Source organism: Camelus bactrianus, chromosome 15, assembly GCF_048773025.1.
Source record: "Camelus bactrianus isolate YW-2024 breed Bactrian camel chromosome 15, ASM4877302v1, whole genome shotgun sequence".
In the NCBI taxonomy this organism is placed as follows: Eukaryota; Metazoa; Chordata; class Mammalia; order Artiodactyla; family Camelidae; genus Camelus; species Camelus bactrianus.
The window spans coordinates 52902596-52923993 of NC_133553.1; the positions used below are offsets into that span (position 1 = coordinate 52902596).

The following is a 21398-nucleotide window of genomic DNA, read 5'->3' on the forward strand; positions in this document are numbered from 1 at the left end:
TAAGGCTAAGATATTTGTTAAAAGCATTTTGAGCATTTAAACCTATAAATTCTATTGCTATGATATCCTTGGCTAGCATGATACATTGCAAATTTGGATTATCTCTCCTGGAAAAGAAAATTACAGTAATTACTACCATAGTACATTTCTTCCCAGGCTCAGATTGGAACAAGTCTGTCCTAAGTCACAGGCAATAACACACAAAACACAAATGGCAGGTTCTATGTAAAAGGAAAAGCACTAAAATCTCAGTGCTTGGGGTTCACGTTAAGAGTTTAGTGCTTGCTTTGAATCAGCCTAAAATTTGGGGAGCTTACTTGCAAAGTGAGACTCTAACAGCTGCTATAGCAGGTCCAAAAACTGAAGAAAATTCCAAAGATTACCAACTGATGATGAGGTGTTTCAGAATATTAAAGCTTTTCCTGGATAAATATTCCAAGAAAGAGTAAAAGATATGAAATAGCTTATGTGTATGTAAGAATCACATACAAGCTAAGACATTAAGTGCTAGACTCTAAAACAGCCAAGCAGATGAAATCATATCTGGTATTAAATCTATTAGATAATATTTATTCTAATAGTCAAGATTCTCTTTAATCTTCTTTTAATCTTTATGATTTCCAAAAGTATGAATTTATAACATTTTCCCTTTAAAAGGAACTGTACGTTCCTCCATCTTAAATATGTGATACAGTACTTACTTCATTATGTCTTTATAATTTACTTTAATATAGAAAAATAGAATTTTACCCCTTGTAACTCAATTGATACCAAATTCTGGGAATGCCAAAAATGAAAAGCAAAAAAAAACTTACCTTCAGAGAATCCACTAAATCATCAACTAAGAAGAGGCGTCTGAGTTCTTTTATTGTGCAGTTCACGTGACCAAGAGCAGAATTACTGTATTTCTGAACCAACTCCTCAGATATAGCAACTTCAGATTCCAAGTATGCCCTAGAAAACAAAACACAGTCACTGATTGGAGTGATTTTCCCTGGATGTCTGTCAATCAGCAATTATATATCTGTAAAAGAGAACATTAATATTTTACTACAGAAGTCTACTCTTTCCAAATTAAGCACAATGTAAAAATTCACCAAGCATGGAGTATTTATTTCATTTATACATGGATATAGAAACCAAGCATACACTTTGAAGTCGGACATATCTGAGCTTGAATCTTAATCTCTGCCACTTACCTGGCTGTGTAACTTTTGGAAGTTAGTCATCACTCTAAACTTCGGTTTCCTCATTTATAAAACAGATTATCATGAGATTTCAATAAGTAAAGTGCTTAACACAATCAGGCAAAAAGAAGCACTCAGTAAATGGTAGTTGTTATGGATTTTTTTTTCAAGTTGACATAATGTTATCTTATCAAGTATTCCTAACAAAAACCCTAGTCATTTCCAAATACTACACTCTTATAGCCTGATCTTTAGAGGAAACTACCCAATAAATCAAGCCCCAGATTGTGAAATGGCTGCCAAAAATATGAAGGCAATCTCAGTAAAACACAACAGTTACTGTCCACTTAGATGCCCCAATCCATTCTGAGATAGCTGGAACTGTCAAATTTAAGAAGAGAACTGTAGTGGGGGAGGGGGGAGTCAAGTCTGCAGGAATGCAAGGAATTGCTTCATTAGTTACTATTTCAACTAAACCATTTTATCTTGGCAGAGCAGAACCCAATCAGAAGTGCTAAGTATTCTCTTATCTGTTGGAAGTGGCTCCTTACCCAGTCCCTTCTCATCAGCTCCCTATGTCTGTGGACACTAGTTACACTGGAAGTAACTGTCCTCTTTGATAACTCCTTGTCTCAAAGTTTCAACCCCTGCAGTAGGCCCCAAATATGTCTCCTTGTTTTTATTCACTGTGCCTTTACTGTAAGTTTTTAGATGCTCATTATTTATAAACTGGAATAAATGACCAGTCTCCAAACCAGTCTCTAATCTGTCTGTATCCATCCCTTCAGCCAGTGCCAGGTCAGTTTTATCTGAGCTTCCCTAGATCGTGCTGTTTAGGCTGAACCCGGGCAGGAACCAGAACTGCTACTACCTAGTTGTGTAACTTGGCAAAAGCAATCAGCTTCTCTGGGTCATGGCCAATTCTATCCAAGTTAGAGAAATAGACTTTTTAAATCCATTCAGACTCAAACATTATGTGATTCTATGGTTCCAACTGTACACAACAGCCCTCCTAAATCTTTCCAACCTTACTTCCCAATACTATGTTGTAGCTCAAAATTGAGCCATTCTTCAAATATTTTTTTTTAATCCTTAATGCCTTTATTCCTCACACTGTTTTCCCAATCCCCAGTGCTCTCCTCACACCTCTGGTGACAGCATATCCAGTCAGCCAGACCCATCTCAAATCCCACCTCTTCCAACCCTACTATGTAATTCTAACAATACTTTCTTTTGTATTATTCTTAAGTAATTACCATATCCAGCCCTTAAATATAGACGTGTATATTTGCAGATTTTTTCTACTAGAGTATAAACTGTTAAGGACTAGGAACACATCTTTACTAGTACAATGGTCTACCAAAAGACAATTATTTATTAGCCAACAAATATCAAGTTGTTATTATCAAGTTACAAATGGTCAAAGATTCACATCCACCCCTTAAGTCAGCAGTAATTTATTCATGCAGCTTTAAGAAATACAGAAAGGCGACTGATACAACTTTAGTTGGTATTCTGCTTCTTTGTACCACTGCTTTTGTCCTTGCTGAAGATGCCTGGCCAGCAGGCACAAAGGCAGCACTCTCCATCAGTGACACCCTGTGGATATTTACATTCATTCAACCAGCATTTGTGTGATATTAATGCAATTCCAGCACTGTCATCACTCTTCCAATGACCGCAGGTACTACATATGAAATATGATATCAACTTCACTAGCATGATTGGAGAACTTGGAAAAATGTCCACAAGGCGTATTAAACTGCATGTTAGCTGAATTTACTTTATAATGATTATGGAAGGCTTTGAGCCAAGGATAGTGTTTCTAAGGGAATAAATAATAAAGAAATCATTAGTTTTTTTTCAAAAGTCTTTAAAATCAAACATGTAAAATTTATAGATAACTATAATTGTTGGCTTGACAATGTTTTTACATATTTCAGTATAACCAAAATCATATTCCTTTATGATTTGTGGCATGATAATAACTGCCATTTTGAAGCTGCAATTTCAGGTTAATGAATTCAAAGTTTGCTTCCCCCTCCGTAAAATGGAGTAATATCTATCTTATAGAGTTGTCATGAAAACTGGGAGCCTGAAATTAGAGTGATAGTGGTGTTAACTGATAGAAACTGACAAGTTTGAGATAAAAGATTCATTAAAAGACATGGTGAATTAGTGGCTGTCAGGGGCTAGGTGGGGAGTGACTGCTTTAAGGTACAAAGTGTCTTTTGGGTGTGATGAACATTCTGGAATGAGATGGCAATGGTTGTACAATTCTGTGAATATACTGAAAAACCACTAAATTTTATAGTATGTGAATTATACATATCTGAATTTTTAAAGCAGGGTGGGGAATGTGCTGATTATGAAGTGAGGTCAGAAGACCCAAGGTGAGGTGTGTCCATCGCACTAGCAATTAGATAGACAATGCTAGAGCGTACTTGTCAAAATAAAGGAAGAAGATGACAGTTTAGAGACAAGGAGATGCTAAAATTAAGGAGCACTCCAAAGGATAATACAAAAGTAATGCATTAGGGAATGAGAAGAAAAAACTAGATAGGGAAAGAATGGTAAGAAAAGACAAAGACATGAAGAGAAAGCATAATAGAAAAACATAAAAATACTATCAGAAAGAAAAGTATTTCTAGTATCAGACAGTACATAAAGAAAGCAATAAAGAAAATATAACTCTCACCAATCCCAACCATGTTAAAAAAAATACAGTTTTCATAAAAGTCAAATTAGATAACCAATACCTCCTTCCAATAAATAAATAAATTTTACTAACAAGTACTAGAGTTAGGCTAATGATACATAAACCCAATCTTTTCCATCATAAGCCCTTGAAATGACTTTTAGGAAATCTCAAAAGCAGATGCTTTTGGTATAGCTTTTTAGCAAAAATTTGCAACCATCTTTAAGCAGTTAAAAAAAAAATGCATTCCTGTAACTCTACAGACAGTAGAATGAAATCTCAATACTAATCCTGTTTACAGTGTGCAAAGCCAACATGTGCCTTGTTTTCTACACATCTCACCTGAATGGGTGGCCTTCATCAGATTTCTGGATAGCTTGGATCACACCCTTATATACCCTAAAGCTGATAGTCACGGAGAGCAGGGCCAAGGCAATATAAGCCGTTACACTCACAATGCTGAATACTGTCAATGAAAGCAGCAGGAATAAGCTGGCACCAAACACCACTCCAGTCTTCTTAATGTCCCTCCAGTAGAGGAGGTCAACAACTGAAAATTTAAAAAGACGAAATCTGAAATTAGAACATTATTTCACCCATTTGTATTTAGCACATTTACATTCACTCTATTTACAAACATAAAAAGGCCTCTAGAAAAAATTAAAACCAAAATTTAAGATTAACTTTATAAACTAAATTTTTAACCTACCCCAAACTGTATGTTAGTATAATACCTGAATCTGTTTGTATTTACCATAAAATGTTTTTCATTCAAATCTATTTCCTACATGTCCAAATCATCCTGGCTATACGATACTATTAAATCTCCCAAGCCCAGCATAGCAGACTTCTAATCCAATACAAGAAGAGGTTTCTTAAAAATGACCTTGAGAGTTTTCCTCATCATAAGATGTGTGACACATATTCAAATAATAGAAAAAAAATCTTACCACACACTCACTAAAATAAGATACCTCAGTGACATGAGAATGTATCTACAGAAAAATCACTAAATTCAAAACATGCTGAGAAATTAAAACTTTACTAGAAACTACACATGTAAGTTCTACAGCTCTGCTTTTAAGAGATTTCTGAGAAACTTAAAATCATAAGCTAACCTGGCCATCATTAAAACAAGTTTCCTACAAAGCAAATAATAGAGAGAAACAGCCTTTAGATTACCTGAAAAGCTAGTAGATAATTACAGTTCCATAAAATGTAGGTGTCAAGAAAAAAAGAAAAATTAAACGTGTTACACTGTTATATAATGTTTATTAATAGTAAGGAGTCAGACAAAGCCTAACCTAGCAAGTTTGCTCTTGGCCAATGGTCACAGGCCACTGTGGGGATCAAATAACCATAGGCCTGTGGTCTCAAGGTCAGGTCAACCCAAGGAGAATTCTGCAGTGTGCCAAAGGGCTCTTGAATTCACAGGCTAAACATAATTCATCTCTTTCTGAATTGTGAACAGCCGGGGTAGGGGGAGCATGGACAGACTCTTGAGTACAATTTTAAACACTTGTAATTTTTAAGATGAAGGAGGTAACAAAAATATTTCTAGGGGCTGCTTTGGTCTCGATTCCCCAAGTCCTCTAAGGTCTTTGACTTTCCTTTATTGTAAAGGGTATTTCTGTGGGGAAAATTATGTATGTGAACTGTAAAATGTTAGATATTATTATGAAGCCCTGAATTTCTATTAGTAAATATCACATGGTGTGCTGATTAAGATATTTAAATGCCCATCACAGTTTGTGTCCACCATAGCAGGGGTTCAAATAATATTTATTATGTTTAGGGAACATTTATTCCATTCTCCTAAATACGATCTGCTCTGAATGCTATTAATTGAACATCCTATATATGATGTTACAGCTTTGTTTGCAAACTGATTTCAACTATTTATTAAAGTTTTCCCCATCTCAAGTTTGCTCCAACTCTGCCTAAAACATCTACATCAGTTTTGTTCTGTTCAACTAATTTCTACTACAGTACCAATATACTAGCCAACTGCTACCTAACCAGAACATAAAATAGTGTATCTATGCTATGAATAATAAGCATTGAATAAGCAACGCTAATAGTTTTCTTATATTCAGCAAACACTGAGCTGATACTATTCAAAAAACTCAACCTAGTAGAATGAATTAGAAAACCTGAAAATGGGGACATGGACTTTTCTTTAAGTCCTGTCCAACTCTAAAACACTACAATTTTAGGAAGATAGTAAGACACATAAGAACAGTATCAATAAATTATAAAAATCACACTATCATAAGAATTTAGAATAGAAACAACTGGAAGATATTTTAAAGGACTTTGTGAAAGACAGAAATTGAGCTGGGTCTTGAAGAACTGGTAAGGAATCTAGAAAACCTATAGGGACAGGTCTAATTATAAGTCTCTGCTACAACGGCTCTAATAACTAATGTAGCTTGCTTTCTTTCGTTCGTTCTTTTTTTTTTTTTTTAAACAGGATACAGCAAGAGGGTAGGGGAAGTAGCGATAAAGATAGCCTTTGGTAACATTCTGCCCTGGAGGCTCCCCCTGGGCCCCACAACAGTGCTCATACAAGCACTCAGACTCTGGAGTTGCATCACTTAGACTCAAACACTGGCTCCATAACACACTAGCTGTGTGACTTCAGACAAGTCACTAAATCCCTCTACACTTCAGCTTCTTCATCTATAAAATATGTGTAGAAACAAGAATGATCTTACTGAGATACTGTAAGGATTAAGTGAGATAATGAATTCACAAAAATTTTTCATTAGTAAGATAATGAATATAATGTATTTAATATAGTAAGTAGCATATAATAAATTCTTAATAAATGTCAAGGTTGTTATTTTGTTATTATTATAAATACCACCACAATCACTATCACCTTTCTTATCCAGGTATTTAAATAATAAATATACCAAGAAAAAGAAAAAAACTCATGTCAACCCATTAGATACTTTAAAGTTAGTAAGCTGTATTGCTGTGTTTATATCACAAACATATTACTTTATAAAACACATGAAAGAGGACTTTAAAACCTAGTAATCCCCTATTCTGAGCAAGAGACTGTGCAAGTACTTCGTATACATTATCACTAACCACAACTCTATAAAGTATTTATTATCTGCATTCTAGACATAAGGCAACTGAGGCTTAGAAGTATTATTAAATAAATTGTGCAGGGTTACAGACTGAAATTCAGGTCTAAGCATGAAGGTCTCACTCTTTCCATCATACCACATATTGTATTTAAAGGAATTTATCAGTATTCAAGTTTGTTTTTTATCCTACTTGAGGATTCCAAAGAGTGTTTAAACCCCAATTTAAATAACTGAGAGGAGAGAAGCAATTAACTAACACCACTGGCAGAGTTACTTACATAGACCAATAAATTCCAGTAATATAGATTCAATAATAGGAGTAAATCATATGTTCTGTTTAAATTGCAAATTGTGGTTCCTGGAAGCCATCTGAATTGTCCTTCACTTTGAAAATAAATTAAAAATATAACTAAATAGCTATATATATATACACACACACACACATATATATATCCAGGTAAGACAACAGAAATCAATCACAATGCAAAACTGCAAATCTTCCTAATAATGTTAAAAAAAAAAAAAAAAACTGAAAAGCTACACACTTTTTAAGCCTGAGAGATGTTTCAGAAATGTCTTCCAGGTTCTGATCTACATTCTCCACATATCCCTTTACTGTCTGAGTCAATATCTACTGGGCACTTACATTATACTAAACATCGTAGACAACATTATCTCTTTCAATTATTAAAATCCTGTGACGCAGGCTTTCAGACAAGAAAGTGAGACTCAGCTCTTACATGATTGGACCCAGATCATTTAATTAATAAGTGGTAGAATGTGAATTTTTAACACAGGCTTCCTACTGATAAAACTCATACTCTTCATGTATGATGCCAAGTTAAAGGCTTATTAGCACATTAAAATCCTTCAAAGTGTCACACATTTGTACATACAATGAATAAGCAGAGTATAAGCAGGTAATTACTACATGTGAGATGAATCATAAAGGCCAAGAAGAAAGTCTAAGTAAAATTAACAAGATAGGTTAGTAAGGAACATGTAAATTTTAAATGTATATACTTCACCTACAGTTAAATCCAAAAAGGAAAAAAGAGCTCTATTCCAATATTTTTGTTCTGTATTTTTCCACAGTAGAAAACTAATTAATCAAGTTGTTGAAATCATCTTTTAAAAACCATATGAATCTGATTAAGTAAAATTAGGATATAAGTATGCAAAAGTTATGGCTTTAGGTAGCCATTAAAGACAGAGATAGAGATCTATATTGCCATAGAAGCACAATTATAAATAAAAATGTTATAAAAATATTCATATAGTATAATCCCACTAAAATGTGTAACTATGAAGCCTGAAAGGGTATCTAGTAAATCGTTTTTATCCTTGGGTAGTAGTGTTATAGATGAGTTTAACTTGCTTCTCTATCCCTTTTATGCCACCCTAAATTGTCCCTTTCCAATGGCATTCATGAATTATCATCATACTTACCAAAAAATGCACCCTTTTCTATTCCTGTTTGATACCACTGGACAATCTAATAACAAGAGTGCGGTTTTCCCAGTAGGCTCTCCTACTGGGAAGAGAATACCCTGTCTGCTAGCTTAATAAGTATTTAGATACAGCTGATAGTAAAAAATTCTGTCGCTCTGGGCCGAATCAAGTTAATTTCTCCAAAGTTGATCATACAGGAATAGTCATGTACGTATGGTCCAGCAGTATTCAGTGATTATAGCCTAAAATAATAAATCTATATGAAAGTACAGTAAACCATAACCTACTACTTCCTTTCTACCTATCATGTGGTTCCTAGGAATGAGGTCTTTCCAATAAATGAAAGAACTCTGAACATCATACATGCAAGCCCGCACATATTGTGTGAAAACACGTAAATAGCTATAGGAGAGTACTCAAAGCAGGTACCATGAGAGTCTTGAGGAAGTAAGCCCTAAGAATGCTCTGGTGAAGCCTTAAAGTACTGAGGATGAACAAAGGTAAGAAAAGCCAAGAGAGATAGGTCAACTAGGTATTGATAAGCACACACAAGACAAAATTAATGTATCTTAGAATAGGAAGAGCTGAGAGGCAATCTACACTGTTACCAAAGTCACTGTGCAAAGTATAAAAGGATTTCAATCCTTTTTTGTAAAGGAACTTTAGAGATTGTTACTGAAGCTGCAAGGCTGAAAAATATTAGTTTCTAACAAACAGGGTTGCCACTGTAACTGACATTCATCAATATTTCTAGTCTCACAGATTCTTTAAATTGGTTTTAATGAAAAAATTTTGAAAGATTAAGTTTATCCAGGATTGTCGATTCTCAATGAAGGGAGCCATAGTTTTATTAAAACTCTTTCTGAGAAATATATTCAAATACTGCTGCTTCTAATATCCCTTCAAAGTTATACCCATTAGTTAACTTAGATGTCTGTTCAATCCTGATACCAAAATTGGGCAGAGACATCACAAAAAAACTATAGATCAAGATCCCTTATGAATATAGACACAAGAATCCTCAACAAAGTACTAGCAAACTGAATCCAGCAACACATAAAAAGGACTACACAACATGGCCACGTGGCATTTATTCCAGGAATACAAGGTTGGTTCAACACATGAAAGCCAATCAATATAACAACCCATATTAAAAGAAGTAAGGACAAAACCCCATATGATCATTACAACAGGCACAGAAGGAGCATCTAACAAAACCACAAAATCCAAGCCCCTTTCATCATAAAAACATTCAACAAAGTAGGAATAGGAATAGAAGGGATACCTTCAAGCTAATAAAGGTTATCTACAAAACCCCCCAGAAATAACACCATACTAAATGGTTAAAGATTGAAGGATTCCCCCTTAAGGCCAGGAATAAGACAGGGATATCCCCTCTCTCAACTTCCAGTCAACATTGTCCTGGGGGTATGAGGCAGGGCAATTAGTCAAGAAAAAGAAATAGAAGCTACCTAGATTGTAAAAGAAGTTAAACTATCTCTATTTGCAAAGAACATGATCTTATAAATGGAAAATTCTAATGAATCCACCAAAAAGCTACCAGAACTAATAAATGAATCCAGAAAGGTTGTAGGCTGTAAGATCAATTTATAAAAGTCAATTGTATTTCTATACTAGCAATGAATAATCTGAAAGTAAAGAAAATAATTCCATTTATAACAGCATCAAAAAGTTTAAAAAGAGCGAAAGACTTAGAAACAAAACTACAAAATATTGTTTAAAGAAATTAAAGACTTAATTTTAAATAAATGGAAAAACATCCCATGTTTATAGTTAGAAGGCATTATTGTCAAAATGGTAATACTCCTCAAATTTATCTACAGAGCAATCTCTATCAAAATCCTAGCTGCCTTTTAGCAAAAGTTGGCAAGCCAATTGTAGAATTCATAAGCAAATGAAAGAGATCCAGAATAGACAAAACAATTTTTAAAAAGAACAACAAAGTTGAAGACCTCACACTTCCCTTTTTCAAAACTTCCTACAAAGCTACAGTAATCAAACAGTTTGGTGGCTGCAAAGAGATGGACAGATAGAACAATGGAATAATACTGAGCACAGGAATAAACTCTTACATTTATGGTCAACTGATTTAGACAAGGATGCTAAGGCAATTCAATGAGGGAAAGAATAGCTTTTCAACAAATGATGTTGGGACAACTGGATATCAAAATGCAAAAGAATGAAGTTGGACCCTCACCATACACCATACGTAAAAATTAACTCAAAATGGGTCAAAGATCTAAAGAGTTTAAACTACAAAACTCTTAGAAGGAAAAAAAAGGTATAAATCTTCATGACTTTGGATTAGGCATGGTTTCTTAGATATGACACAGCACAAAAGTAAAACAAACAAACAACAACAAAAGACACACAAACACAAAAACAGATAAATTAGCCCTCATTAAAATTAAAAACTTTTGTGCTTTAAAGAACACTAGCAAAGTGAAAATTCAACCCACAGAATTGGAGAAAATATTTACAAATAAACATCTGATAAAAGACTTGTACTCAGAAAATATTAGGAAAAAAACCTCTTACAACTCAACAATAAAAAGACAAATCAGTTAAAAACAGGCAAAGAAACTGAATATAAATTTCTCCAAAGAATATATATGAATGGCCAGTAAGCAATGAAAAGATGTTCAACATCATTAGTCATTAGAGAAATGCACACCAAAGCCGTAACATGATACCACTTCAGGATGGCTAAAATAAAAAAAAAAAAAAAAAGACAATAACAAATGCTGGCAAGCAGTGAAGACTGAATCCTCTTACATTGCTGATGGGAGTGTAAAATTCAGCCACTGTGAAAAATTGGCAATTCCTTAAAAAATTAAACATAAAGTTCCCTAACAATTCCACTCCTTGGAATTTCTACCCCAAAGACCAGAAAATCTATGTCTACACAAAAATTTGTACAAAAGTGTTCACAACAGTATTACTCATAATAACCCAAAGAGGAACCAACTCAAATGTCCATCAACTGATGAACAGATAAACAAAATGTCCATACAATGGGGTATTACTGGATCATAAAAAGGAATGAAGTACTGATTCATGCTACAACATGGATGAGTGCTGAAAACATTAAGCCAAGTGAAAGAAGCCAGACACAAAAGGTTATATGACTGTTTATATGAAGTATCTAGAATAGGCAATTCTAGAGGCAGAAAGTAGATTTGTGGTTGCCAAGGACTGAGAGGAGTGGAGATAAGGAGTGACTGGTGATGGATTTAAGATTTGGATAGGGGGTGGTGATGAAAGTGTTCTGAAGTTAAATAACGGTGATGGCTGCACAATTCTGTAAATATACCAAAAAAATCAATGAACTGCACAATTAAAAAATTAAAAACTAAAAAAAAATTGCTCATTTTAACACGTTTTTCTTTGTAAGATCCACAAAATAGCATATTCTCTTACTACTTACATCACCAGAGCTGAGGACAAAGCCTCAATCCAACTAAACTTTCAATATTACTGATTGATTAAATGAATGCACACTTTATGCCAGTTTAAGGCATGCACTAATTCTGATTTATTCAAAAAGTTTCTGTACTTTGGATTTAACATTTGTTTTTACTTAAACTACTCTCAGATATCTACACTTAATAATAAATATCAATGCTTTCAGATAATATATAAAACAGTAAATGTTGCTAGACCCTAAAAGATTGAACGAATGCCTTTCATATTCTGATTACCTGCTTCATTAGTATCTGCTGCACTGTCTGAATGGTAGCTAGATTATTCTTAGGAATATAAACATTTTAATTAAAAACTGTAATATTTTCAAATTAAAATAAAGGACATCCTTAAATAAGAATTGTAGGGTCACTAAAATGCTAATTTTTTGAATCCTCTATAATCACTTTATTAGTTCTGTTTATGAAGGAAGAGTTTAATGGCCTCTTTATTCCTGAGAAACCAAAATTAACACAACGGGCTTGTACATGGAAAGCTTAATCCTTTATAGTTCCTGACGTCTCCTTCTATACTGCAGAATAAAGTGTTAATCATGCAAGGCCACCTAGTTACGACCTCAACTTCATTCTTACATAAAATGTTCATGAAACATCCTTTTAAAGGTCTGAAATTAATGTAACAGTGCTTTTTCTTATAACAGGGGAGAATGCTTATGGATTACTAAAATAATGCTGCTCAATTTAAATAAATTGTCATTTAGAATAAAGTGACTTAATCCCTGCAGTGCTTCCCCACTTTTGTTTCCAAAAAAATATGAAAAATCTTTACTTTGATTGTTTTGTGCAATGCACAGATCAGTAGCATTTTTATCAAACTAAAATTTTAATTCAAAATAATTCAGTACACTATGATCTTTAATGCAAAATAAAAACTTCTGGCCCAATGCGGAGTAAGAAGAGTTGCCTACATTTGGTAACCATAAACTCATCTGTCATAGCTAAAAATAGTGTCAGCCTTACATGCAGGAGTCATCCAATTACATTTTGCCTCAAATTAAATTCTTACTGAGGCTCTTCCTTGAATAGCCCAAAGTCAGGCTTCAGTTCTTAAATCTTTTGTCTGGGGCGGGGTGGGGGATGGACATTAAACTAGGGAGTCCTAACAGCACTGGGAGGACAAGAAATGGCTAGCAGGAAAATACGTACTTCTTAAAGCAAAAGCAAATGTTAAGTTCGCTAATAAAGTCAGATGAAGAATGAAAAAGGGAGAAAGGCAGTTAAAAACAAATCAATAAATAAATAATTACAATGAAATTAAACTTTTAGTTTTATTTTTCACAACCATAATCTTTATATTAATAAATAATTATGTATTTATTAGGAATCAGAATCCTTAAAATAAATTCTTCCCAAATGCCAGGAAATGTGCTAGAATTCAGAGTTGATCACTTATTACCACACAGTAAGCTTTTACCTCCATATAGTAATCATTTAACTGGCTAATAAATGACATGTGAGTGTCCATGAAAAAACCTGTGTGGAGTGGGAGTTTAATTCTTTCAGCAAAGACAGAAGAGCTCGAGCCCTATTTCTTTTTTCTATTTACCATCAGTATGATCCTGACTAAGATCACTTAACCTAGTTTCCCCACGTATAAAACTAGAAAATTTTAATTTTAACCACTTAACAAGTTAGCTGAAACTAAAAGGAGATTTCACCTATGGAGATGCTTGGTGAACTAAACACTAAATCCCAAGAGATTAAGTTAAGCAGGGTAATCAAATATTAAATAAGCTCTGATTTTTTTTAAAAAGGTGAATTCAACTTTCTCTGAAAGCACTGCTAACTTGGTTTCAGTTAGCAAGTTTCAGGCTGATGGATACCTAGTACTGCTACAAAGTCTCAATCAAATACTTGGCAAATCAGCACCTCTTTTGGCCATCTCTCCTCATGCTCTAGCTAGTTTTTGAAAGATATGCCACAATTTCAAGTCTTTGTCTCTTTCACCACTGTATCTTCCCTGCCTTACTTCTGACATTACAGTGCAGTGATCATTTCAACCACCATACATCTAAGGAAGAAACATTTTACATAAAACTAGCAAAAAATTCTATTCTTGCCCTTTTTATAACAATTTAGTAACCCCCTATTCTGAGCAAGGAATGGTGCAAATACTTTGCATACGTTGATCATTAATGACAACCACCCTATAAAGTATTATCTGCATTTTATACATAAGGCAACTGAAGCTTAGAAGTATTATTAAATAAATTGTGTAGGGTTACAGACTGAAATTCAGGTCTAAGCATGAAGGTCTCACTCTTTTCATCATACCACATATTGTATTTAAAGGAATTTATCAGTATTCAAGTTTGCTTTTTATCCTACTTGAGGATTCCAAAGAGTGCTTCAATCCCAATTTAAATAATTGAGAGAGAAGCAAGTAACACCATGAGCAGAGTTACATATATAGACCAATAAATTTCAGTAATATAGATTCAATAATATGAGTAAATCATATGTTCTGTTTAAGTTGCAAATTGTGGTTCTTAGAAGCCATCTAAATTGTCCCTCACTTTGAAAATAATAAGTTAAAATTATACATATATATAATTTCCAGATAAGACAACACAAATCTACCACAATGCAAAACTGCGTATGTTCCTAATAATGTAGCATTTCAGAAGGTTAATGTTACCAGTGATGTTGGAGAATTACTCCAAAAGAGACTGACAGTCCAAGAGGCACTTCAAAAGAGAGTATCTGACCTCAAAATACTAAGATCATCCACCAGGAAAGTCATTAAAACCCTTGAACATTTTGTGTAAAAAGACATTATATATGATCCAATGTGAAAATTCAACCATAAAAATGCCATTTTGTGTTACCAATTTTGTGGTAAAAACTACACACAGTGAAAAGCCCCAAAACTTGATTCATCTCTGTTCATCCTAAGAATTTATACACAGCTGTGATTATGACCTAAATTTTGTTAAGAATAAACTAGAACTTATTTTCATAACTGTTGGTTTTACATTTTAAGATAAAGTTTTAATCAAATCTTTTCCCCTCTTATTTGCTATGAAATTTGAGTTCACTTTAAGTGGTTGTTTCTTCTATATTAAGTATCATCAAATAGAAAATGTCTCAATACACTGCAGGAAGGTAAAAACTACCTATGGTTTTGCTGTCTTCTAAGGAAAATCCAAATTTCTCTGAGATAGAGAACAGTGAGGTTCAAGAAGCACCACATCAGTTTACTTAATCAGTTCACATAGTTTTCAATACTTTTAATCCCACATTCTATTTCCAGCTTTATTAGAAAATAAAAAAATAGCAGAAAGTAATTCTAACTTCCCCCTTCCAACTTTACTTCTGGTTGGCATCCACACATTACAAGAAATAGGCATCAAACTTTAGAAATAGTAAATTGCTGCCAAAAATCCTATTTTCTCCTAATAAAAACTAAATGGAAAATATACTGTTCTGTAACTCTAGGTATCTGAAAAGATTAGTAAACTGTAACTGGGGAGGGGGGAAACTCAGAGAAAATTACTAGTTCAAAAAGAATGAGCTTCACTAGTAGGTAAACTAGTTATATTTCTCTAACTTTACACACCTATGGCACACACTCAATATAAATCCTCAATAAATAAATGGCTAATAGTATAGATTTCAATGAAATAAGGTAAAGTATTCATATCACTGACCAGAATAATCTATTTTAATTTTAATTATTTAAGTGGAAAAAATACACAAATGAGTGTATACAGCTATAAACTAACAACAGCTATTCTTCTGGAAAATTTTATGGAAAATTAGAGTTTTAGCAAATCTGTAATCTGAGTAGTAATTCCTAAATCTATCTCAATTCTCATCTCTTAACAATAGAGTTGGAGGAGTATCATTAAATAATTAATCATTAATAATTTTTAATCTTTAAATTGCTTTGAGTGCCTTAAGTAAATGCTACATAGACTGTAAGATAGTGGTGATATAGTATTGAGGAGACACAATAGTATTTTAGTCTATCAATACCATTCACCTAAAAGGTGACTGAATTAAAAAATGTGAAAGCCATGAAGCAGATTTAAAGAGATATATTTACACATTATATGCACATGAACACATATCCAGTAACATAAGTGAACATTATCCATGATAAAGCAGAGAAACAAAGAGAAAATCTGGTCTTAGAATACTGCTCCAAAGATGCAAAGAGAAGGATTGGCTAAATTAAATAGCATCCTTGGGCCTAAATTCTAGCAAGAGATGGAACCAAGTGAATAAATAAAAGGGGAACCTAGGGGATACCTGGAGATCAGAAAAAGAATTCTATCACTGCTTAACATTTTTTTTCTACATTCAAGCATGTAAATCCAATCCCTAAAGACGAAGAGAAATTCTCTCTCTTGGCCCACAGAGTTCTCATTAGGATTAACCTTTTGACTATACTAAACAACTAGCCACACTTACCTTCTTTCATGGCTAGTGTTATAGACTACTGCCACTTTTATTACAGAGAGAACCATACAGACAGATGTCACAGTTCAATTATAAATGAATAAAATATCAAAACATGGATCATTTAAGCTTTTATATTTTTCAATCTTCGATTGCTCAAGTACAATATAAATTGTAAAATAAAAACAAAGACCCTGTGCCACTAGCTGTGTAGTCCTGAACAAATAATTTAATCTCTTTAGTTCTCTTGGTTTCCTTAATTGTAAAAGGGGAAAATCAGAATAAATGACTAATAAGATGGCTTGTCTGCAGGTATAATCTGAAAATTCTGGATTTACAAAAGTTGCTTCAGTTACTTAATTGCTCCTTTAAGAAGGGGTAAAGTATAGAATATCTTTTCTTATTTCTCCCATTTAAAAGAACATTTTAAAAAATTTCCAGGAATGGATGTTCAAGGCCAGGAATAAACCTGGCTGTACAAAGTTTTCAGCCTCTCACTTTGTTGAGAAGCTGTGCAGAGTCAATGAGGAGACCCAGTGATGAAGCCACCGTTTCTGCCTTCAATGAATTTATAGTTTTTTTGGGGGGGGGTGCCAGTTTTAAAAAATGCCTATATATAAATTCTATTACAGTTATGAATTTCACAAAATGAAAACCAAGAGATGGGAATTCTAAGGGACACTGGATTACCTCCACCAAGGACGATTTCTGAATATCTCAGGAAGGATTGGGTCTTTGATATGTAAGACTTGGCAAAATGAAATGGGAAGAGGGGATTTCAGACAGAAAAATAAAAACAAATGCAAAGAACAGGAATGTTTTTGGAATAAGTCCTTCAATGTGGCTGGAGACACAGTAATGGGAGATGGGATTATAAAGGCTATGACTAGACCATGGAATATCTTTTAGAAGTCCAAGATAGATAGCATGAACTTAATTTGAAAAATAAAAGGAAAACCCCTTAAGTACTATAATTAGAGACATAGTTTAGGAAGATTAATTTGACTGTGACACATAGGATTCAGTGGAATAACCAGTTAGAAGTTCTGGTAAAGAATTAGGAGTACCCAGACCTGGGTAAATGAAGAAAACAGAGAGGATATTTCCATTGCTCCCAATACGTATCCATATGAGACTTTATATACAGAAGGAAAAAAATTGCAAATTTACTCTTTTTCGATCTAAACTTGATTCTCATCAACTAATTTACTTAAAAGTGACAAAACAGCTATCTTAGAGTTAAAACCATCAGAAATGCATATGTAGTATTTAATCTTAGCCAAGGTTTCGGGACAGACACTCCTATACATTGCTCAAAATAATTTGTATCTTTCTGGAGGGAAGTTTTGCAACATGAACTAAAACTCTAAAAACTGTAACTGAGCAATTTAGAAATAATTATGAATAAAAACAATAATTTATATTCAATTATACTCAATTTAGGATTGTTTATACCTGTAAAACTTCAGAAATAATGAATATTTAACTATATATGGGATTAATAGTACATACTTAGAATACTACATCCATTAAAACATCTCCCCATTGAGTGGGAGGAAAATGATTATAGAACAAAATGTACCATATGTACCCAACACATACATACAGTTAGAAATATATACCAAAACTACTGTGTGAAGTGATAGTATTATTCTTCTACACACCTTCCAAATTTTCTACCACACACATACAAGCACACACAGCACTGCACTACTAAACCAAGATCTAGAAAAAGTATCTGATGAATGACTAAACACTGGGTTTCAACTAAGTTTAGAACTGAAAACAGGAAGCTTCCTCCAATCAATAAGTCTCACAATTAACACCCAAGTTCTCTTCTCAGGCATTTTGTGTTTATGTGGGGGGGGGGGGCATTCCCAGGAGTTAAGTAAGGTACTTGTTTGTTCAAGCAGCAAGACCCCTGCTCCTCTCTTCCTCAATGTCAGTATGTGCGTACACCTGTACCCATATACTCAGTAACCTTAAGCTTTGAAATTGAAAGTGACTTAGCAAAAGTAAAGGTCAGGGAACTCTGCAAGAATCTCTATAAGAAGTATGCTCCAGAAATGGTCCAAAGCCAGTCTTGCCATATAATCAAAATGAATTTAAATGCTAGGAACATTTCTGTCCCCATCCTACACAAACTTCTCTCAAAGGTCACCTACAGCATGTTAACTGTCAAATCTCAAAAGCACTAGTAATAATTGCAGTGTTGCACAGATTCCTAAAATTCAGCGTTCACAATCATCTCTCAATCTTCATTATTAAATGGCTTTTCTGTAGTATTTAACCAGCTATTCCTTCTTGAAAATTCTCCCTCCTCTTAATATCAGTGAACCAGCACTATCCTGCTCCTTTTATTGCTCTGACTGTAACTTCCTGATCCTCCTGGTGCTGCAAATCCCCACAATGCACGCTTCAGGCTTTCCTTTCTCAATCTTCTGTTCTCTCTATGCAAATATCCTCACAGTATTCATCCATCTCATTTTGTATTCAATTTCCAATTCTTTACTCATCAAACCTGTCATTTCTCTGAGCTTCAGAGATACTCTGTCACTTCAAATTTGAGGTTTCCAAAACAAAACCTGGCATCATTTCTACCTACTTCAGCTCTATTTCTACTGATACTAAAGCACTAGCATTGCCAAAGTTTCACTCTGACTGAAATTTCATGTTGTCCTTATCTTAGTCCCACAATTCTATGACAAGTGTCAAGCATTCCTTTCCTGGGTTTCTCAAATCTGTCACTTTCTTTTCAGGCCAAACCCAGGCACTATTTGCTTTAAATCTGGGCACAAATACAGTCATCCTGTTCTGCCTCTAAATTCTTCTTCAATTTATCTTATACAGCACCCCAAAACAGTCTTTCAAACCTATCATTTTATCACTCCATACTTTAAAACTTCCAAAGGATCTTTATTTACTTTATGATAAAATCCAAAACCCAGTCAATGTCTTTTGCAATCTGGCCCAGGATATCTTTCCATAAAATCAGAGAACATCAAAACTGGAACACTAGAAATCATGCAAAAGAGGAAACTGAAAAGGGTAAGTTTCTTATTCTGGCCAAAATCAAAACATACTAGAACAGAAACTTAAAAACCTGGACTGGTGTTTCCTAAATTTGCCTGATTATAACACGAATTACACCAGGGCCCTTAATACACTGCCATACCCTCCCCCCGTAAATTCTGATTTGGTAGATCTGAATATGGATTCACAGGACTATTTTCAAGAAGCACTGGCTGATTCTCATCTTCAGGGAAGTCTGAGGAAACCTGACCAACATCTTGCAAATCTTCTCTATTCTTTGATCATACCAATCTTATCTTTCCACTATTATCCTATAAATATTCTGTTCTACCCAGAAAAACTCTATTCACTGTCTCAGTTATACCTTTTTTGTGGTTACATCATTCTCCTACCCAACACAAACCCCCAAACCTACCCATTCCTTCCTATCTTAAAATCTTCAAAATCTTGTCTTTATCAATGCTTTCCATATAATCCCAATAATCAAGTACTACGTAGATTTAATTCATTATAAGTATCCTGCTAAGAACAAGTGGAAATCTGAGATAAAAAATATGGGAAAGAATACAAATTATTAATGTTGGTCTTAGCCTGAAAAATAAAATGTCTTAAATACCAGTTAACCAGCAACAAAACAAAACCCTGAACTTTTTAAAACACTGAAATCAAAATATCTCTCACTTCTGTTATACCTTTAAATGCTACCACCATTAGATGACTGGATGTGTTTCAACTCTGGCACTTAAGGGGAAAACAGAGTAATGAGGGAGTAGGAAAAATATGGGCTTAAGTTTTTTTGTGGTTTTTCTTTTTAATATACCTAGAGACCTTAGATGAGATTCTTTCCTCTACTGTCACATTTTTCATAAAATGAGGAAAAACTCATTCCATGGCAGCTTCAGCTTCTCACTGATTTCCATTTAAGTTGTAATCTATAATCTGCAACATTAAAATTAGCTGCTAATAAAGAAAATACTAAAATACAACAACCAATGAATCAGAAAAATAGGTAAAGTTAATCTTCCCAAGCAAAAATGCCAAAGACAAGTACTAAAAATATATCAAGCCATTGCACTAATACACAAAGTGAGGCTCCCCAGAAATTCAAGAGTAAATCTGATTTTATATTTAGTGCCTAAAAATAATTAAAATAAATCTCTGGTATAATATGCACTATACTGGGTCTTAATTTCTCATGTCTCAAAATATCCCTAAGTTAGTTCAGCAAATAACTAACTTAAGATGTTATTAAATGGTCTAAGAAACAAATCATTAATCCAGAGCCTTAACAGATGCAAAGTAGGCCCTGATGTGACTTTTCACCTATTTTAAAAGGCTGTATTTATGTCCTGTTATCACTATTATTTTTACTTATAAAAAACTAGTGTAGCACTTCAATAAAAAAAAAAAAAGAAAGAAAAACTAGTGTAGCAATTCACCTTTCACTTTGTAATGCTAATGGTCAGAAGGATGAAGAGATAAAAATCCTTCTCTTTTAACTTTATTTCATTAAATTCATAAAGGTAAAAATCCAAAGCTGTATTGTTTTCTGTTCTTTAAGTTGTAACTATAAAATCATTCTGATGTCTCAATACAAACTCAATCTTAAATTCACCTTTTCCCCACAATACTTTATTCAAAAAAATTTTTAAAGGGTGTAAAGGTTACTGTAATTAGCTCCACATACTGCTTTTAGAAACATTATCACCAGTCCTGCTAACGAATCTCCTACAGCAATACATAACATTTTTTAAAAACTATAAAACTTGAATGTGGGCAGAAAAAAAATCGCCTGTATGGAATGTCTCGCTGGACTACTTAAAAATAGCTCTAATAATTTTTAATACAATTTATTATAAGGTCAAATATACAGCCTACTACCTTCCCTTTTTCTTAAAATGGCACATTTAACCACCTACATAATAAAATATTTTAAAAATATTTAGTACACTTACAGGCTTAAATTCTTACACAACCCAATCCACTGAGACTTGAAAGGATCTGGGCTTTCAAGGGGGAG

General features: G+C 33.7%; 1 protein-coding gene across 5 annotated transcripts in view; it reads right to left on the minus strand.

Annotated features, from left to right (window-relative positions):
* The window catches only part of RTN4 (reticulon 4), a 71928-nt gene that overhangs the window by 10396 nt on the left and 40134 nt on the right, over nucleotides 1-21398 (minus strand). For all 5 annotated transcript variants that reach the window (XM_045514349.2, XM_074341144.1, XM_074341145.1 and 2 more), the window contains 2 exons: nucleotides 4228-4435; nucleotides 816-954 (listed from right to left, as the gene is read on the minus strand). In XM_045514349.2, the coding sequence (XP_045370305.2) occupies nucleotides 816-954; nucleotides 4228-4435 (347 nt within the window). The remainder of the gene's footprint in view (nucleotides 1-815; nucleotides 955-4227; nucleotides 4436-21398) is intronic.